At 44.1% G+C, this 19461-nt stretch overlaps 1 protein-coding gene across 2 annotated transcripts in view; it reads left to right on the top strand.

Moving 5' to 3' along the window:
• SUFU (SUFU negative regulator of hedgehog signaling) overlaps positions 1-19461 on the top strand; it is a 94137-nt gene that overhangs the window by 19554 nt on the left and 55122 nt on the right. For both annotated transcript variants that reach the window (XM_054163954.1, XM_054163952.1), the window contains exon 3: positions 8626-8762. In XM_054163954.1, coding sequence (XP_054019929.1) covers positions 8626-8762 — 137 coding nt within the window. The remainder of the gene's footprint in view (positions 1-8625; positions 8763-19461) is intronic.

The following is a 19461-nucleotide window of genomic DNA, read 5'->3' as shown; positions in this document are numbered from 1 at the left end:
GATGCCTGCTCAGAGGGTCAGCTTCCACAGCCTCCCTGGGTCTTGTCCAGGATTTGATTGCTGACATGTAAAAAAGATTTCTGGTTACCTGTAACTGGAGTCTACCTTTGCAGTTTCCTTGTGCATCTCTGAAAAAGGTTCTGATTGCTTCTTCCCTTTGCCATCCCAATAGGTAAAGTTGAGCAGTAAGGTCTCCCCTCTTTCAGGCTTCTTTGAACAAACCCAGCACCCAACCTTTCAGCAGGTGACTGTGGTGTGAATGCATTTTAATGACGCTTGTGTGCCAAGTGTTTCTCACATGCCTGACTGATTTAGATGTCTAAAAAGTGGCTAGCCTGTCAGGTCTACAAAATGCACACAGTTTCCGTGATGCTTATGTCTAAAGCTGCTGGAAACCTGTACTGTATTATCCCATACTGCAAGTGACACTCTCTTAAGACCGTTGTGTCTGCAGATTTAGGAGTAAGGCTGGCTTGACTCCGTTGTCTGAAACTTTAGGGGGAAAATCACTGCCTCTTGTATCAACAGTCATTATTTACAGAAACAGTTTTCTGAAAACAAAACCTAAACTGTGAATCTCCAGGCTTAAGGGGAAAGACTGTCACTAGCTGAGTTTTGAAGAAGCCAAATGGTAAAATGTGTCAAATCAGCGTTTTGTATGTGTGAGTGAAACTTAGCTTTCTTTTCCCTCTCTGCCCTGTAACAGCACTTCACTTGCTGAATAGTAGCTCAGTGAAGCACAGTTCTTTTTCATACTGACCAGCACAAATTGATTCACAAATTTTACTTGGAGCTATCTCAATGTAGCTTTTCTAAGCAGATCCTACATAAGTATTTCAGAAATCTGAGAAACCTGCCTCCAGATAACTGCAGGGCAAATGCCCCTGTGTCTGTTTGGATTGAAATGTTGGATTCATTTTCTAAAAACAATTTAAGTTGCTGTTTCTAGAAAGGGTTTCCAGTTGGTTGATGGCTTACACGTTTGATATGATGTACTGGAAGAGCCGTGGCTGTGGGCATAGCCATAGACTGGCATCTCAAGCACTATGTGTCAGTCACTTTCTGACCTTGATTTTACATGGACAGAAATCTTTGAAGCATGTGTTGGTTTTGCATTGGTATTTCCCTGCTTATGCATGAAACTTTTTCTTAAGTTAGAAAGGAGTCTAGTAAGGTGCTGCACACAGGTTTGGGGTGGTGAGACCTCATGGAATTTCCTGTTGAGTTCTCTGAAGAGATAACCATCTGACATCCAGATAACCACCCCCTGCTTTTCTCAGATGTCTTAATGTGTTTTTCCTTTAATATTGATGCTTCTCTCAATGCCATGAGACAGTACAGGAGAGTGTATGAGTAAGCAGGTGGGGTTTGGTCAAAATAACCTTCCTGCATAGTTTTTAACCTTTCATGTAGGGGGATTGCTGTGCCTGTTTTCTTAAGAAATTGCTTCACACGAACTTCCCAGTGTGCTGTCAGGGCTCTTAAATGAGACACTTAACATTGTTTGAGAGCTGCACTAGAAGCAACCATTTCCTGTTAGGCAAGACGTTGGAAGCACTAGGTAGGGGACACAGCCTCAGGCTGCACCAGGGGAGGTTTAGGCTGGAGGTTAGGAGGAAGTTTTACACAGAGAGTGATTGCCCATTGGAAAGAGCTGCCCGAGGAGGTGGTGGAGTCACCATCACTGGAGGTGTTCAGGAGGAGACTTGACAGGGTGCTTGGTTGCATGGTTTAGTTGGTTGGGTGGTGTTGGATGATAGGTTGGACACGATGATCTCAGAGGTCTCTTCCAACCTGGTGTGGTCTGGTCTATTCTATTCTATTCTTTTTACATATATATATCATTATTTTATTTTATTTTTTCATTCCCCCCCTGAAGCTCTGGAAGCTGAAAGTTGTTGTCTTATAGTGGGAAGGCATTGTGTAGTGCACCTGGAGCTTGAATTTGGCAGAACTGAGTCTCTGCATAATCCTGTTTGTGATACATCAGCTCTAGCCTGATATCCTTCCTGGGAGATGCAGACACTATGGTGTTCAACCCAGTGGCTGTAATAGCCTGCTGAATGCTTCTCCTGTGATGCAGCATCTATGATCATCTTGTGTGATGGTTACTAACTGTGTCATCTTAAAACACTAGTGAGAGTTTGCCCTTGAAGTCCTTCGGTCTCATCAATTAGATTTCAGGCACTGATCATCAGATTGGTTTAACCACCTTCTCAAGCTTCTAAAATCTCCTGATAGGAGTACTGAAAGCTGGGGATTGACAATTACCGTGGTAGTTTTTGCTGAGTTTGGGGTTTTGGGGTGGTTGGGGTTTTTTGTTGGTTTGGGGTGTTTGTTGTGGTTGTGGGTTTCTGTTTGTTTGTTTTGAGTGGTTTAGGGTTTTTTTGGGGGGTAAGCATGGAGGTGGGGCGGTAGGACTTAAATTGTTTTCTGGTGGAAATAACAGCAGTCCTTCCTGATGACGGGCTTAGAAATGTAGTGATACTTTGTGATACTGTATTTATGCAGCCTGCAAAAGAGTATCTGAACAACTAAGCATCAGCGGAGTAGGAAGCTTTTTCTTTGTAGATGTTGGGGAAATGCAATGAGGGAGTTGAAGTGAAAGACATCCTAAGTGGCTTCACAAAAGTAGTGGTGATGGAGCTGAAAACTGAAGCTGGGACCAGCTAATTCAGAGGACTGCGAGCCTGCCTTCACTTCCTAGAAGAGACCTGATTTATCTCCCTGGAGCAGCTGGAAGTAGAGCTGAAAAGTGCAGTCCTAACTATCCCCAGATAGTCTGAGAGAGCTTTCTTCTTGTTCTCTGGCTGAAATAATTGTAGTGAAGGGCCAGCCTTTCCCTACGTAAAGCCCTGTTTTCAGGGACTGGTTCACCGAGTACATTTATATACACAGACTCTCAAACTCTCAGAAAATAAACACCTAGTACACTCTGCTCCTTGTCCAGACTGCAGAGCTTTCAAAAGCAGAATTTCAGAAAGGCCAGCCATTTTGCACTGCAGTGAGGCAAACCTCCTCTGGTTCCTTGAAACAGCGATAATGAAAATACACTGGCAAATAGCTTTGATTTAAACTGAAAAGCCTCAGGTTTTCAGAGCTGCTTTTAAAGCAAAGGGCTAGTTTGGCTTTTGATCCTCTTAAGCTGAGTTATTTGATGTGAAAAACGCCCTGGGTACTCTGCTGCAGAGGGGAGCAGCTTTTCAGTTCTCTGTGTGTGGCTTCAGGAGAAGGCCTGGCAGAGCAGAGGGTGGCGGGGGGCTCCAGGGGCCCGGCTGCACAGCTCTGTAAATAAAGGGGCCTCTATTTCTTTGGATTCGTTTGCTGGAACTAAATATCATGATCAGTGAAACTCTTACCTCATTAAAGGAACCAGCCAGGCTCCTTCAGTGTATGTGCAGTGCTGCAATGTGGTCTGTACTGCTGAGCTGATTTGCTGAACAGATAAAGGGAGTTTTAATCCAAAGAATGGCATGTAATATATGACCTTGGCTTTCCAAAGGTTTATTTTTGTTCATGTGACAAAATAAGGTTTTGATATTAAATATGGAGTTGGATTTGACTTGGAAGATATTAGAGGCTTCAATTACTGCTGTAGTCAAAACATAAAACTATCTGATATGTGCCAGTGGGCATGCAGCAAGCCAAGAATTTCTCCATCAGTGTTTGCTTTTGTGAAAACTTTGCCAGCTGCTTTGCAGTTGGGTTGGCTGTAAAGCATGTGCCCTCGTGTTGGAGTGGGTGAAGTAGTGGTGGGTGCAATACAACCCCTGCAGTCTCTTTGTAGTTAATATCTTTAGTTTGGAGGCAAAATATGGATTTTTTTTTTTTTTAATTCTATTTTTCCTTCTTGGTATTTCAGAGGCATTGAGTAGAAACTTTCATTCAAGACTGCAGGGCTCAGCAGAACTAAGGCATAAACCAAACTGTGAAATGTGGAGATCTGTTAGTACAGAAACTTCATGGAGTGTTGCAGCTTCTTAGCAAGGTGCCTGGGGCCATGCACAGATACAAAATCACTGATTTTGAGGTTTTCATTCTGCACACGCTCCATCTCGGTTCCTCATCTTACTGTAAAGCTCAGGTGTTTTGGATTGCTGCATTCTAGTTGTTTTGCCTAAGAAGTGGCCTGCAAAGTACTTCAATGTTGAGATGCTGAACAGAGATCCAGAGCTTTTATTCTAAGTTTGTTATAGACTGAATTGGTCACCTTCAGATCTAAGAAAAAGCAATATCCCAAAACAACCAAAGTAAACAAGCAAACCAAACAGAAACCTTTGTCAAAACTGTCACCCTAATCACCATCTTCTTTGCTCACTAGGGAACCAACCCCAAATAGTGCTGCAGTCTTGCTTCTGTGGAACAAGAAGTGTGTGATAAGAATGTGTGACCTCCACAGCTGACACAAGGAGCTGGGGTTAGGCTAACCTGCTGTGGGTGCTTTGCTACCCACTTGGGAGGGAATAAGTTAGTTCAAGTGCAGGTAGCAGTGAACTTTGGGAGGTCAGTGGAGAAGGTCTTGACCAAACCTGGCCTCCATGTGCTTTAGCAGAACTTGGGTTACCCTCACCTCTCCACCCGCTGTTTTCTGTGGAGATGTTCAGTCTGTCTCTTCTGAGACAGGTTGGGGGTTTTTAAGCTTGTTGGTTGACCATGACTGGCTGAAGGTGGTTGACTTTGCTGGAAGTTTTCTGGAAGCTTGGTGAAAACTTGTGGAAAGGTGCACAAGTCTGGACATCTACAAGCCTGCAAAGGGTGATACTGTTTTTGTCCAGTTCCTTGGCAGTCTCCAGACAGTGGGCACCTGCCCTACAAGGAGGCAGCTGTTATGGGAGCCCAGTGTTTCCACATGAAAGAAATGGTACATCTTGGTATAAATTAACTTGCTGGGAATCTCACTTTATTAGCTCCCTGATCATGGATGAGTTCCTTGGTCATGATCGGTGCATCTTTTGACTTTGTGGTTTGGCCTTGAACAAAAATGGACAGAGGTTATTTTGAAGAATAAGAAGCTGCTTACAGCCCAGCTATAAGGGAGGAATCTGTTTATCCTTGTTGGTGGTTAAAGAGCCATCTACTTGGTCTTTTATTCTTACACCACATGTATTTGGAGGTCTTGAGAGTCTTACTGGGCAGATTCATTTCCCATGTATTTGCTGGCTGTGGCTGCTACTTGCTTCTCCGCCAGCAAACTGATGCATCCTTATCCTCACAGATTTTGGAGTTGGAGCCAGTGTAAGCACTTTCTCCCTGGTGAAAAAGACTCATGTAAGAGAAGCTAAGCTGCATAACTCAGCTACTGGAATCTGCTCTGTGATTTTCATTAGACCGAGAGTCAGAAGCATGTGGCAGGGTTAGAGGTTTATGTAGTTCCTGAAACTCACATCTGTCTCCATTCTCATGTACGTCCTCCAAACCTCATCCAGGAGCTCTGATCCTGGGTTATGGTCCATTGTGCATTGAGGAAAATGTGATGGCAGCTGTTGAAACTCCATTCAGCTTGCTTTCAAATACGAGGCTGTTTTTAAAGAACAAATCAAAAGCTTTGGCAAAAATACTAATAGGAAATGACTATTCTAATTGCATTCTGAATGTTAGTAATTCTTTCTAAGAAAGACTTGTCTGAATTAAACATAAAATAATCACAAGCTTTTTAAGCCACATGTGTCACAGTCTCTTCAGCCCTTAGGAGTCTAAGGGGAGACCTCGTTAATGTTTGCAAGTATGTAAAGGGTGAGTGGCAAGAGGATGGAGCCAGGCTCCTCTTGATGCCCAGTGACAGGACAAAGTGGCAATGGGGGGGAAGTTGAGGCATAGGAAGTTCCATGTAGGCATGAGGGAAAAAATTTTCACTGTGAGGGTGACAGAGCACTGGAACAGGCTGCCCAGGGAGGTTGTGGAGTCTCCCTCTCTGGAGATGCTCAAATCTCACCTGGATGCGTTCCTGTGCGATCTGGTATCAGTGATCCTGCTCTGGCAGGAGGGCTGGGCTAGATGATCTTTTGAGGTCCCTTCCAGCCCCTAACATTCTGTGCTTCTGTGATATTACCAAGCTAAAATTAAACAGATGAAACACTTTTGATGTGTAGGCTGGTACCTCAGAAGAGCTGCACGGTGCAGGTGAACTGCATGTGTTTAAATTCTCGCTGTAACGATGCAGCGGTGTTTCTGGCAGCCTGTGACCATTAGCTGTTCAAAAACATATACAAATCTGTCTTTAAATACAAATCTCTTGCATGCAAATAGGATTTTATATTTTTTTTTTTAACTGTTATTTTAACAATTTGAGGGTTACAACCATTGCATGCTGCTGCATTTTTGAATGGTTGGATTTTTTTTTTTAGAAGGTACTTTTTTGGAGGTTGTTTTTTAGTGGGGAAGTAACTTACTGCTCCTTTTATTTCCTTTTATTGTATTTGTCTTCTGGTAGTTCTTGTCTGGTGTAGTCTTTCATTACTGTACTAAGAATCATGTAAGTAATATTGGCTGACAGTTTTACTGCTTTGTGACTGCTTGTATGTTGCTGACCAGTAATGTTCTCCTAAATGCTCATCTTGCTTTAAATTTGATGGATGCTCGCTGGAACACTTCTGTTACTCAGTAAATTGTATATGGATCGATACAAAGAATGTGTGGTCTTCTTTTAAACAATAATTTCTGAGAAGCAGAGAGAGATGGGAAGTGAGAACAAAAACCCTCCCTGAACTCTAGCTAGATGTATATTAGAAGTAAAGCTGTGTTGTTTCAGGAGGAAATTCAACAGGGAGCCATCTTACTTTCCAAGAATTTTAACGGTGAAAGATCACCCTGAAGGCCTTTTGGTAACTTGGATCTTTCTTGAAATTGACCCGTTCCTAATGTGTTTCAGTTTCTGATGTGTGCTTTTCCCTGAATCAGTCCTTGAAAACTCTCTGCTTTGAAGTGGTTTTGTTTCTCCCTTTAGGAAATATTTCTCGTTTCCCTTTGCCAACTGATGTGTGAAAGAAATGAAAGCTAGAGGGGTGCTGAGCGTACAAAGCGCAACTTCGCGTTGCGAGGCTATCACCATCCTGTCCCAGCCTTTGTGCTAGACCTGCATGTGTGATTGCAGAACTCAGGGTTTGCTGTACACCCGGTTTCCACTCCCTGGCTGACTGGTTATTCAGTAAGATCTTGCTTTAAGAACCAAATGTAATTCTTTGACTTGTTTCTTAAAGGTATGCTTGCTTTCTCAAAGAGGTTTTACGTGTGGCAGTTGGCCATTCTGAAATGCGTTTTCTGCTCTGTTCATAGAGAACTTGCTTCTACAGAAACCTTCTGTAAGGTGTCTTTATGCTAGTATAAATCATTCCTCTTTCTTTATGGAACAGCCACAGCAAACAAGTGAGTGTTGCAGTGACTCTGGTAGGAAGGACACAAGAAAGTTTGCAAGCTTCCGTATTTATTCAGGAGGTTGTTTGTTTTTCACAGCCAAATGTGGCATTTTTACCTGTGGGAGGCTTGGAACAGGAAATTTCCTGTATGTATAAGTATTGTTTTTTTAATGATTCTCAAGGACTGGCTTTGCTGAAGCAGAGAGTAGTGTGGGGTATCCTCTATCTACTCCTTTGTTTCAGCCTGTGTGTCAGTTATGGCTTAATTCTTCTGGGTAGACTCTCTGGCCAATGGGGAAATGGCCTAACTACTGATTCTTGTACAGCAGTTAGCATATTCGGTGCCTTTCTACTGTTGTCCTCCTAGATGTACAAGGATAATGTGTGCAGGCATATATTGGAGCAAAATAAGAATTAGTGCATTGTGTGAGAGGTTATTAATTTTTGCCTGCATCTTCTTGTTTCCCTCTCCCCTGCTGATCATCTGCAATGCAGAAACCTCCTACCCAGTATTTTAGTTGCATCTCACTTCTCAGTGTATTTAAATTGCAGTTCACATGGGTGGAATAACATTATTTTCTGTTATACAGACTGAAAGAGTTGGGGCTGTTCAGTCTGGAGAAGAGAAGGCTCTGAGGTGACCTAATTGTGGCCTTCCAGTATCTGAAGGGGGCCTACAAGAAGGCTGGGGAGGGACTTCTCAGGATAGCAGGTAGTGATAGGACTAGGGGGAATGGAATGAAACTGGAGGTGGGGAGATTCAGGCTGGATGTGAGGAGGAAGTTCTTCACCATGAGGGTGGTGAAGCCCTGGAATGGGTTGTCCAGGGAGGTGGTTGAGGCCCCATCCCTGGAGGTGTTTAAGACCTGGCTAGACGAGGCTCTGGCCAGCCTGATCCCCCATGGCAGGGGGATTGGAACTAGATGATCCTTGTGGTCTCTTCCAACCCTGACTGGTACTATGATACTATTTGGCTGTTTTAAAAACAAAATCTGGTTACTAAAAATCCCACAGGTCCCAGGAAGGAAGTCATGGTTCCAAGACCATATCATTCTGACTGAAAACACCACTGTGATAGTTATCCTGTACATCATACTACATCAGTCACCCTACCAATGTTGTGCCATTTGAGCTGGAGTAGGCTGAAATAAGAGAATTTCTAAGCTTCTCTTTCCTATGAGAGCACTTAAGCTGTTTTAAATGGTGTAAATCTTGAAGCCTGCTCTGGTTGATATGCAGCATGTTGTGACTCTTTATTTTTCATTCCCTGCAGGTTTACAGGAACAGATGGACCAAGCGGCTTTGGCTTTGAGCTGACCTTTCGACTAAAGAGAGAAACGGGGGAGTCGGCACCACCTACCTGGCCAGCAGAGCTAATGCAAGGCTTAGCCAGATACGTCTTCCAGTCAGGTACTGCAGGGCTAAACGTGCTGCTTGGCTTCTTCCTGCTCTCCTTCTGATGGGCCACATCTGTTGCATGCTGTGACGTTTGTCCCGTCAGCACTCAGTCAAATTTTAGGAATTATCTTTGTGTGGGACTTCAAGAGTGTGTTCCTTCCATCAGCATAGCTTGATGGAGACAAAACCCAGCTGCTCTTCAGGTAACTCCAAATCCCTGGTATAAAAAGCTGAAGATGCAGTGCAGTTAGTAACCATAGGGAGCCTGTTCGGTGGCTCTGTTGCTTTCCTGTGGTGTTGGTTTCTCCTTCTCTCAGTGAGAAAGCTCCGTTTGTTTATCCTGGAACAGCTGGGGAGCACCCATCTGACAGGTCTCAATTCTCAGCAGAAGGGCTATAAACTTTCAACAAAGGTGCAGTTCCCTCACAAGGCCTCTGCAGTTGAGCAGCAGCTATGTACCTAAACAAGGAGCTGCTGAGATGAGAAAATGTAAAGGTCTCAAGGCCTGCCAAGGCTGGGAAGGCTAAGGAATTAACGGTTGGTAATCATTCATGGAGTTAACAGTTGGTAATCATGAATGCAGATGGAGACTTGCTAGAAACATGGGAACCAGGGTGCCTAATAAATGTCATCTTGCACTACTTTTCCTAGGTTTTGTTTACACCAGTAGATTGAAATTGGTTTGCAGTATGAGCATGTGAAGGCCTGTGGAATGGTTGAGTGTATAAAGTACTTCAGAGGCACTTCCCAGCATCACAAGATCCGAGTGAGAAGATTTGAAGAACTTCTTTAAACTAAGTTTGAGGTCTTTTACATGTAAAATCCCTTCAAAGTCAATGATTACTGACTTTGTAACATTTGGTACTTGCTCTACAAGTTATTGACTAACTCAGTAACTCCTGCTCCTATTGCTGGTTTTCAGTCAGCTGACTGACTCTCAAAGGGAAGAGGGCTGCAGGAAATAGGATTGCTCTGTGACGAATCTCTGAGGCAGTGGCAACTCTTGGCTATTTTTTTCTGAATATTGACTGGCAGAGACCAATGCCAGCACAGGTTATTGCTTGGCTTCATCTTGGGAGTGTCTCTTGTTGCAGTTTAAAACGACACAAGCATTTTTTGTATTATTTGTTTTTACCCTTTGCTATGTAGCTGTCTTCCCCAGCTGCCATCTAAATTTGGGCTCACCTCTGTATCTTGGGTTTTGCTGCTGTTAAGCATTTAAATCCATGAGACTGCTATATGTTTGCCATTGTTTGAGGTTCCCATCCTGCCTTTTTGATACTGACCATGCAGTGGTCAGTAAGAGAAAAGAAGGCTCTGAGGTGACCTTATGGTGGCCTTCCAGTATCTGAAGGGGGCCTACAAGAAGGCTGGGGAGGGACTTCTTAGGATATCAGGTAGTGATAGGACTAGGGGGAAGGGAATGAAGCTGGAGGTGGGGAGATTCAGACTGGACATGAGGAAGAAGTTCTTCACCATGAGTGTGGTGAAGCCCTGGAATGGGTTGTCCAGGGAGGTGGTTGAAGCCCTGTCCCTGGAGGTGTTTAAGACCAGGCTGGATGAGGCTCTGGCCAGCCTGATCTAGTGTGGGGTGTCCCTGCCCATGGCAGGGGGATTGGAACTAGATGATCCCTGTGGTCCCTTCCAACCCTGACTGATTCTATGCAGTGACCAATTCCTACTCATATTTGCTGTGTATTGACTACAGGGTCTGAAGAAAATGTCTGACTCTAAAGTCTTTCAGATAGAAAATAACATACAATATGTTATGTTGACTTACATGGAAGACCTGTTGGAGCCCTTTAAATGTTATAGTTCAGTGTAGGCTCTCATAACTGTCTCTCTAACAGAGTAGCTTCATGGTTTTCTATTTGTATGTTAAGCAGCCTTCAAGCAGCACTTGCTTGCTTGTCTCACACTTTCCATGGGTGAGAAGAGGTCTGCAGAGTGAAACAGGATTTGCAAGGGTAGTTTAGGACAAACCTCTCAGTGACTAAGCTGGCACTCAGGGCAGAGACTTTCCTTGTTTGGTTTCCTGCACTAATGCAGTCTCATCTTTTTGGCCTCAAAGCCAATGAACTGTTTTTAGACTGAAAGGAGTGTTTGTGTCCATGCATAGTAGTCTGACATGAACTTCTAAGGGCCTCAAGTATTATCTTCTGCTTATCCATGTTGGTTTTGAGTTTTCCACCATGGCTCTTAAAAGGCACTGCTCAAATGTATGTTAACAGATTCTAGCCTCTGGGGTTTTAGCTCTCAATTTATATTATTAAAAAACCCAGTGTAGGAATCATAAATTGATGACTCTTTTTGAATGTGAAGTTGAGCATGAGCCAGCACTGTGTTCATCATGCAACAGGCAAACCACATGCTGAGTTAGTTACCTTAGGAGGAGCATGAGTAGATTAAGGGAAGTTATTACCTCTTTGGCATGATGCTGGGGAGGCCTCACTTAAAATACTGCGTCCTGCTTTGGGCCTCCTAGTTTCAGTGATGCTGAAAAACTGGAGAGAGCCCAGGGAGGCTGAGGTCATAGAGCACAGGAACTACAAGGAGAGTTGGAGGGAGTTAGGGCTGGAGGGTTTAGCTTATGAATACAAGGTGCAGCCCAAATATTACAAGGGGCTACAGCTCTGTATTGTACTATGGGAGGTTCTGCGAGGGCTTCAGGGAAAGCTTGGTCACACTGATGGTGGCAAAGGACAGGGAACAGTTTATAACAGAGGTGGTGGATCACTGTTCCTGAAGAGGTTCAGAACTTAATAGAATTGCAGTGGCCCTAATCTAGTACTGGTGAAGGCTCCCTTTAAAATAGGGGACTGGACAAGAGACCTCCAGAGGCCCCTTAAAATATCACATAACAGCTGGATTTTGGGGGTTTTCCATACAGCTTCATGCCTTTCAGCAAGCAGCTCTGTGCTGTCACCAGGTTTTACCAACTGTTCCATGCTCTCTTATACAAGGAAACTATGCTGTTGAGGCAAGCGGTCAAGCTCTCATTTTATTTTGGTATAAATCTATTGATCAGTTGTCTGTATCGAATAAACTTTGTCAGGGTGAAATCTTCTGGCTAATCATAGACTTCAGGTTAATCCTGTCAAGGTGAGTCAGTGTTGTGGGTTGAATTTACCACCCCCCCCCAACAGGTAAAGCAGACTCTATCTCAGGGCAATACCAATTGAGCATAGCTAGACACAGTCATTTTCTAATGTAGTGTACACTTGCTCACTCACTCCATTGCTCTGCAGAGTCCTCATTCCTTCTGCTACACCTGACCTATCCTGCTTTGCTTTCCTCCTGTGGAGTTGTACCCTCTCAGATTCACAATCTCCAGAGCAATTCCTGTGTTGCCCTTTGTGTCACCTCTGGGTGTTTAGGTACTCGGTGCACAGGAGACTTTGGGGTTTTTTTCCTACTAAAAGGATTTCCCCTGGTCTGATGTGCTCACTCTGCAAAGCCCAGCAAGTTTCTGCTGTCATCTTTCTTCCAGAGTCTTTTACAGGACTTTCCTGGTCAGATGTTAAAACTTTAAAACTGAAGTATTTGAAGGTGTGGTTCTTCTGAAGCTCAGTAGGGCAATGAGGGAGGCTGTGGTAGAACAGCATTATTTCACATGATGAAAGGTTTCTTTTTGCTCAAGCTCTGACTATGCCATTTGGAGCATGTGTGAAATGCATTGTTTGACACAGGTGTATTTACAGTAATGTTGTTCTCTTTGCTTGTTCAAAAATATCTGTGGAATCTCTTTGATACTTCAAAATAGCCTTAAAAACCAAAACAGCTTAAGTAAAGTTTGTGAATCCACTCTGAACACGAAGCAAAGCAAAAAAAAGCCCCAAACAAACACAAAACACACTAGCAGGAACTTCTTGGATAGGATCCAAGCACTTTCACATGTCAGAAGTTTATTTACTTTGAAAGCTATGCTGAGAGCTATATTCTTATCTCTTGAATTGCAAGCCAACTTTTTAGTTATCGTAGATATGCTTTGCTGGGTCTGGTTGAAGTTAGGGGAGAGTAAGGTGTAGTTATATTCCTGCTGAGTCTGAGCATTTTCAGGTGGTGATGACTGAGTTGAAGGCTCATCTAGCAGCTACTGTTGTCCTACATACTATTCCTGTGTACTGCAGTTGCAGAGCATGTCTCATTGCAAGGCTGGGGTCAGAGTGGCTGGAGAGCGGCCAGGCAGAGAGGGACCTGGGGGTACTGGTCCATGGTAGGCTGAACATGAGCCTGCAGTGTGCCCAGGTGGCCAAGAGGGCCAATGGCATCCTGGTCTGCATCAGGAACAGTGTGGCCAGCAGGAGCAGGGAGGTCATTCTGCCCTTGTACACAGTACTGGTTAGGCTGCACCTCAAGTACTGTGTCCAGTTCTGGGCCCCTCAGTTTAGGAAGGAGGTTGACTTGCTGGAACGTGTCCAGGGAAGGGCAACAAAGCTGGGGAGGGGTTTGGAACACAGCCGTGTGAGGAGAGGCTGAGGGAGCTGGGGTTGCTTAACCTGGAGAGGAGGAGACTCAGGGGAGACCTTATTGCTGTCTCCAACTACCTGAAGGGTGGTTGTAGCCAGGTCGAGGCTGGTCTCTTCTCCCAGGCAACCAGCACCAGAACAAGAGAACACAGCCTCAAGCTGTGCCAGGGGAGGTTGAGGCTGGAGGTTAGGAGGAAATTCTACACAGAGTGATTGCCCATTGGAATGGGCTGCCCAGGGAGGTGGTGGAGTCGCCATCATTGGAGGTGTTCAGGAGGAGACTCGATAGGGTGCTTGGTTGCATGGTTTAGTTGATTAGATGGTGTTGGATGATAGGTTGGATGCGATGATCTCAAAGGTCTCTTCCAACCTGGTTTGGTTTGTTCTACATTCTACAAGTTCATTCTGATGTATTTTTGTAGCAAGCACTTGTAGGCAAATGAATGTCCTTTATTTCTATCTCTCCTGCACTCTGGCTGTACTTTAGAAAAGCAGTTTTCTGCATTGAATTTCAGACCCCTTTGAGCCTTGGCTTCTCTGTTCACTGTAACAAACACTCGATGCTTTGTGCTTTTGATTAAATGGCACTACCTCCCCTCCCTCAGTGTAACCAAGCTCACGGGACTCCAACAAAAAAAGTGGTATTTGTGGCTTTATCTGTTCTTGATTTTATCACTGTTCGACCATAACCACAAATTCCAACTCTGTTAGTTTTAGGGTTTTTTTTTAAAACTAAACTAAACCTGCAAACCTTGAAAATGAAACTCTGCACAATTTCGTGGCCTTAGCTTGTCATGGTTCATGGGGATAATGCAAATATCTCATGGTAGAACAAACTTACAATTCAGTTCAAAAGAAGGGGTAGAAAAACTTTTCATACAGAAAACTTAGCCAGGACTTACTACAATTGTTAGCTCTTTAGGTACTACAGTACTGGAGACTTGATGGGGTGCTTGGTGCCATGGTTTAGTTGTTTAGGTGGGTTGGACTGGTTGATGGGTTGGACGCGATGATCTTGAAGGTCTCTTCCAACCTGGTCTGGTCTGTTCTGTTCTGTTCTATTCTAATGCTAGATCAGTACAGAAAGGCTGTGGTTTGTGTTTCCCTGAAATAAAAATCTGGGGTTTGGGGTCTTTTCCCCTAAGGTAGGTTGTTAGGTTGTTGTCAAGGGCCTGCCTGATATGCATCATGAGGCAATATACTGATATAGCATGGAAATAAACGTGTTGTGTGTAGGAGTTCTTGCTGCTTCCTTCTTGGCCTGAAAGAAAACTGCTGCAGCTGGAAGGTACAGGTTTGAGAAACTGCTGGGAAAAAACTTGTCATCTCCAGACCTAGAGATAATAGCATGTCACATGCCCTGGCTGTATTCTCTGCAGTGCATGAATTCTAGTAGGGAACTAGCTAATGAAACTAGCTTCAGAAGTAGTGAGGTGACATCACAGTCAAGTAACAGACACCATAGGAAGCAGTGAATGGTTGTTGCCTTGGTACTAGTGAAACTTTTGACACTGTCTTTTTCCAACAGCATGTGAGTGAGCTGAGGAAATGTGATCTTGATAAAAGCTAAAGAAAGAGGGATGCAGTACTGGTTGGATATTCAGACTCTGAGTAATTGTCGATGTGCTGTCATCTGCCACAAAAGATGTGTAGATTTTATAGGAATCCAAACTCCATCCTAGAGCTTATGCAGTTTGGTGTTGACCAGGATGATGAAGTGCAGAGTATCCTGGTGAAATCTGCAGGCACATCAGAGCACTATATGGCACAGCAGGCTGGAATGCAGAACAGCCTTTGCAAGCAGCAGAAATGGTCTCATGTAGCAATGTGCAGTAAGGGCAGGGAGGCACAAAAAGCACGAGGTCCTGTGCTTACAGAGGAATAATCCAATGTGCAATTATCAGCTGGGGAAAGGCAGCAGTTCTGAAAGGAGAAGAAACAAGTTGGACTTGCCATAGCCAATGAGATATACCTAAACCAACTCACTCTTACCAGTGGGAGATGGTGAAATTATTCTGATGTTTAAGTAGAAGTGTTCTATGTATTGTGTATGATAGGGTCCTACACTGCTGGCAAAACCTTGAAGGTATCTTGTTTTGAGTGAAAGACTTTGTCAGATGCCTCCCACTTGGAGAGGATCTGGAGGAGAATAAGAATAGAATAGAATATCCATAAAAAACATGGTCTGCAGGGGAATAATCAGAAGAGTTACATTGGTTTAGTCCAGGGACGAGAAGATGGAAGGACTATGTAAGAACAGTCTTCAAATATGCAGAAGGTTGCTGTAGGGAATAAAGTAATGTTTTTTTGTGTGCCTGCTGGTGATATGAGAGGCCAATCACTGCTGAAATTTCAGTGAGGCAGGCTTAGGGTTTGTCATTAGGAGAACCTTTTGAGGTAAGTGTGGTGAAGCACTGGAAGAGTTTCAGATTCCTCTTTGCTACATATGTTTTAGAACAAGTCAAACTACTCTGCATGGATATTTGTTAGGAAAAGTTGACCCTTTAGGTGAGGGCAGAGTAGGAGCTTTCCTAGTCTTCTAAATGTCTTGACTATCTAGGTGTTCTCTTCAGGTCTTCCAAACCTAATTTTCTATGGTTCTGTCAATACATATTTTGTCTTTTTTCACAGTCTCTGATTACTAATGCCCTAAATGGTATTTAAATGTGAGTTTGAAATCTCATCTGATTTAAAAAGTGAATTCAAATATTTAAGCTTTCACCAGGCAGTAGTAGGAAGCTATTTATGTCTTGGGGGCTGCAAAGCTGTGACAGCAAAATGTACAAGCAAAGTAAGCAAGCACGCAAGATGCAGTTTGTGGGTGTCGAATTTAATGTAGATTTCATATGATTCCTTCAGGAGAGATGTAACTTGTGTGAATGATTCCTTAATTTATTGCACTGTTGAGAAGTGTCTTGGGCAGAATTAATTCCACCAGTTACACACATTGATAACAACATGTCAAAACAGGGACTGAACTAGCTAGAGATGACTTGTGTTGGTTTATTTCCCCCCACAAAGACACTTCCCGCTGCACTGTCATGGAGAGGGATTCCCTTTTCAGAGGCTAAGGTGTGAGATTTCTTCTCTTGCTGTTCAGTTGTTTCTGAGAAACCTGCAGGACCTTAGTATCCATGAGCTTCTGCCCTCCAGTTTCCCAGGGTTACTGGAGGGGAGGATGGTTCTGACTGATGCATGGTAAGTGCTTGAAGCAGCACAGCCACACAAGCCTTTGGCCGCCAGGCTCAAAAGCAAGTCCAAAATGAGGTATGTCTAGACTGCCTTAGTTATTTCTGACATGTCATACTTTCTTCAGGTTGGAATTACTGTCTGATGGCTTGTCTGATGGAGAAAGACACACACTCAGTTTGGGGGTGGTACACCAGCTCTGTGTGCTGCAGTTTCTCCCTTGTTTTTTTAAACAAGGGTGGTTACAGGAGTTGTAAGGACTGCCCAGGGAAGTGTTGGAGTCACCGTCCCTGGAGGTGTTCAAGAGGAGATTGGACATGGCATTTGGTGCCATGGTCTTGAGTAGTCATGAGGCCTTGGGTGACAGGTTGGAATTGATGATCTTTGAGGTCTTTTCCAACCTTGTTGATTCTATGATGTGCACTCTTCTTATTCAGCAGGTCTAATCTGATTCAGTTTAGCTTAGTCTGAGCGCTTTGCATTGACAGGCAGTATAACTGTTACGCTGAAATAATGGGACTTGGTGGGATTAAGTGATTTACTTGGGGTCACAGACCTGCAGCCATTAAGCCAGCAGATACCTTGACACCTGCTACCCTGGTGTAACTGCTGGGCCTCATCTTCAGATCTTCTGGAGTCCAGAAAGCTTCAGTACGGTAGCCTCAGTGACTCCGTCATTGCCAACATGTTGTCAAACATTCTTGAGGCAGGCCAATTTGTGTCAAAAGGGGGGAAAACAAAAACAAAACCCACCACCAAACAACAAAAACAAACAGCTGAAAAACCCAGTCCCAAAACAAACTCCTTGCTTCCTTGAATACAAATGAGGCTTGTCTAGCTTGTTTGTAAAACTGTTTATTTCTTCCCAGTAGGATGACTAAAGCCAAACAAAATCTCCCAGTAATTCATATATTTTTTTTCCCCTGACTGTGCCTTTATTTAACTTCTTACCCGCCCCCCCCCCCCAACTCCAGGCAGATTTATTGTTTTGTTGCTATGGCTCTTTAAAACATGTATGTATATGTATTCTTTTTTTCCCCCTATCATCTGTTTGTAATATTGACCAGCTTCCAGTGTAGAGCTGGCCCTGGCTCCTCTGTGGTATCCCAGTGTTTTAGATGAAAAATGGGAGGGGGTTAACTCTGTGGTTTAGCTCCACAAAGAAGTATAAATCAACAGCCATTTCATTTCAACAGAACCTGTTATGCAGTGAACTCTGCTGCACAGACACTGGAACTGTAGCACGGTGAATTGCCATAGGTGAACAAGACTCGACCAAGTACGCTGGCTGCATGCCTTTATCCGGCAAAGGGGTATGGAAACACTAAGTCACTGGTTCCAATTTAACCCAAGTTTGTCATGGCCAAAAGCTCTCATCATCTGATAGTTATTCAATGGTCCATGAGAAATTGTTGGGTTTTAGCCTAGCTCCTCTTAGACATTTCTCATAAAGCAAGTTGTCCTGCGAGCAGCAGCACAGATCCAGGCTGGTCCTTTACAGCTTTGCGCACTAGCCCCTCTGCATCCCACACCATCACAAAAAGTCCACTTCTCCCCATACTGCTGCCTATGAGCTCACCTCCCCAATATTTCTCATCCCTCCCTCCGTCTCCTGAGCCAGCCTTGTCACATCCTCTGGCTTCCAGCTGGGACCTACGTGCTGTGGCTGGTACCAAACAACGTGCTGGCTGAGAAAACAAACTGCTCGCTTGTGTGCGGAGTGGTTGGCTGACGCACTGGGCACAACAGGCAGCTATCAAGCTCGTGCTTTGGTCTCCAACCTGTTGCTGGCTTCTGCCAGAGCTGGCTGGAGGCTCTGAAGTTGTTGTGGAGGGAATTGTCAAATGCATCTTTTGTAAGTTGTCCTGATGGGCACCACACCAAAGTTCTGGTTGCAGATGGACCCAACCCTTTTTACTTCCCTCTGTAGATCACAAATAAAGCTTATGCAGCACGGCAAGCAATCCAGAGAGAAGCAGCTGTCTGCAGAGCTGTTGGTCAGACACATGAGATTGAAAACACCTCATGGAAAATGTTTTTATCTGCAGAAAGGATGACTCTAAGAGGAGATATTTTGTAGGCACATAAATGCATTTTCTCTTGAAATACTGTCTTAGGGTTGCACAGAGAAAACTTTGAAGCTGGAGCCAGATTTAGTCTTACTGTCCTTATTCTTGGCAGCATAAATGGAGTTGATTTACCTTAGATTTTGGCTGATTAGCTTATGGGTTTTTTTTTCCAGGGTAGACAGAGTGCTGCCCCTTTGCAATACTGGAAGGCACCCCAGTGTCAGGCTTGATCTTGCCTTTTGCTTTGTATTGTTGTCACTTCTTCAGTTGGTGAGGGGACAAGCTGGCAGTTACTTATCTTTTCATGGGTTTGGTGGGTAGCATCTCCTTGGCCTTTGTTTGGGATTTTCTAGGGCATTGTGCCACACTGGTCAGAATCTCTTCTACAGAAAATTCCATTTGCCACAGTGCCCCAGCAGCCTTCTGACCAGGTTTTAAAAGTGCCAGGTGCTTTCTCAGGCACTTGAGGGACAGGGACCGACACCACTCGTGTGACATTGCCTTTTACTTCATCAGCACTGCTGGACTGGGCACAAAGCTTCCTCCCAGATTGCAGTTTGGCAGTGGGAAAACATGACAAGGAACCCAGAAGTTTCCAAGGACACCTCTATTGCCATTCAACTTGGAGGATGAAAAGTCTGTGGCTTGTGTTGTCAGTGAGCTACCTTTATAACACACATCAAAGTCTTTACCTCCCTAACCTCATGATGTTTGGGCTTTTTTTCTCATCTGCAGTTGCTGTGCCTTGTTGTGGAAGCCAGTATTGTCTCTCTGACACCTAGCTCTCAGCTGAGGGCAGGCCTTTGACCTTTTCCAGCCCCAAAGGTTAGGTTGACACGAAGGCACAGAGAGATTTTTGTGCCAGAAGTACAGGCACAGAAAGTCTTTGTTGCTTATAAAAGACTCTGAAATAGAAGGAAGGCTGTCTCCCCTGGACTGCTTTACTGATTGCTTAGTATTTCTAGGCAGTAAGCAAGGGATCTC

Source organism: Dryobates pubescens, chromosome 8, assembly GCF_014839835.1.
Source record: "Dryobates pubescens isolate bDryPub1 chromosome 8, bDryPub1.pri, whole genome shotgun sequence".
NCBI classification, from domain to species: Eukaryota; Metazoa; Chordata; class Aves; order Piciformes; family Picidae; genus Dryobates; species Dryobates pubescens.
Note: the sequence above shows the minus strand (reverse complement) of the source record. Positions and strands in the feature narration are given on the sequence as shown.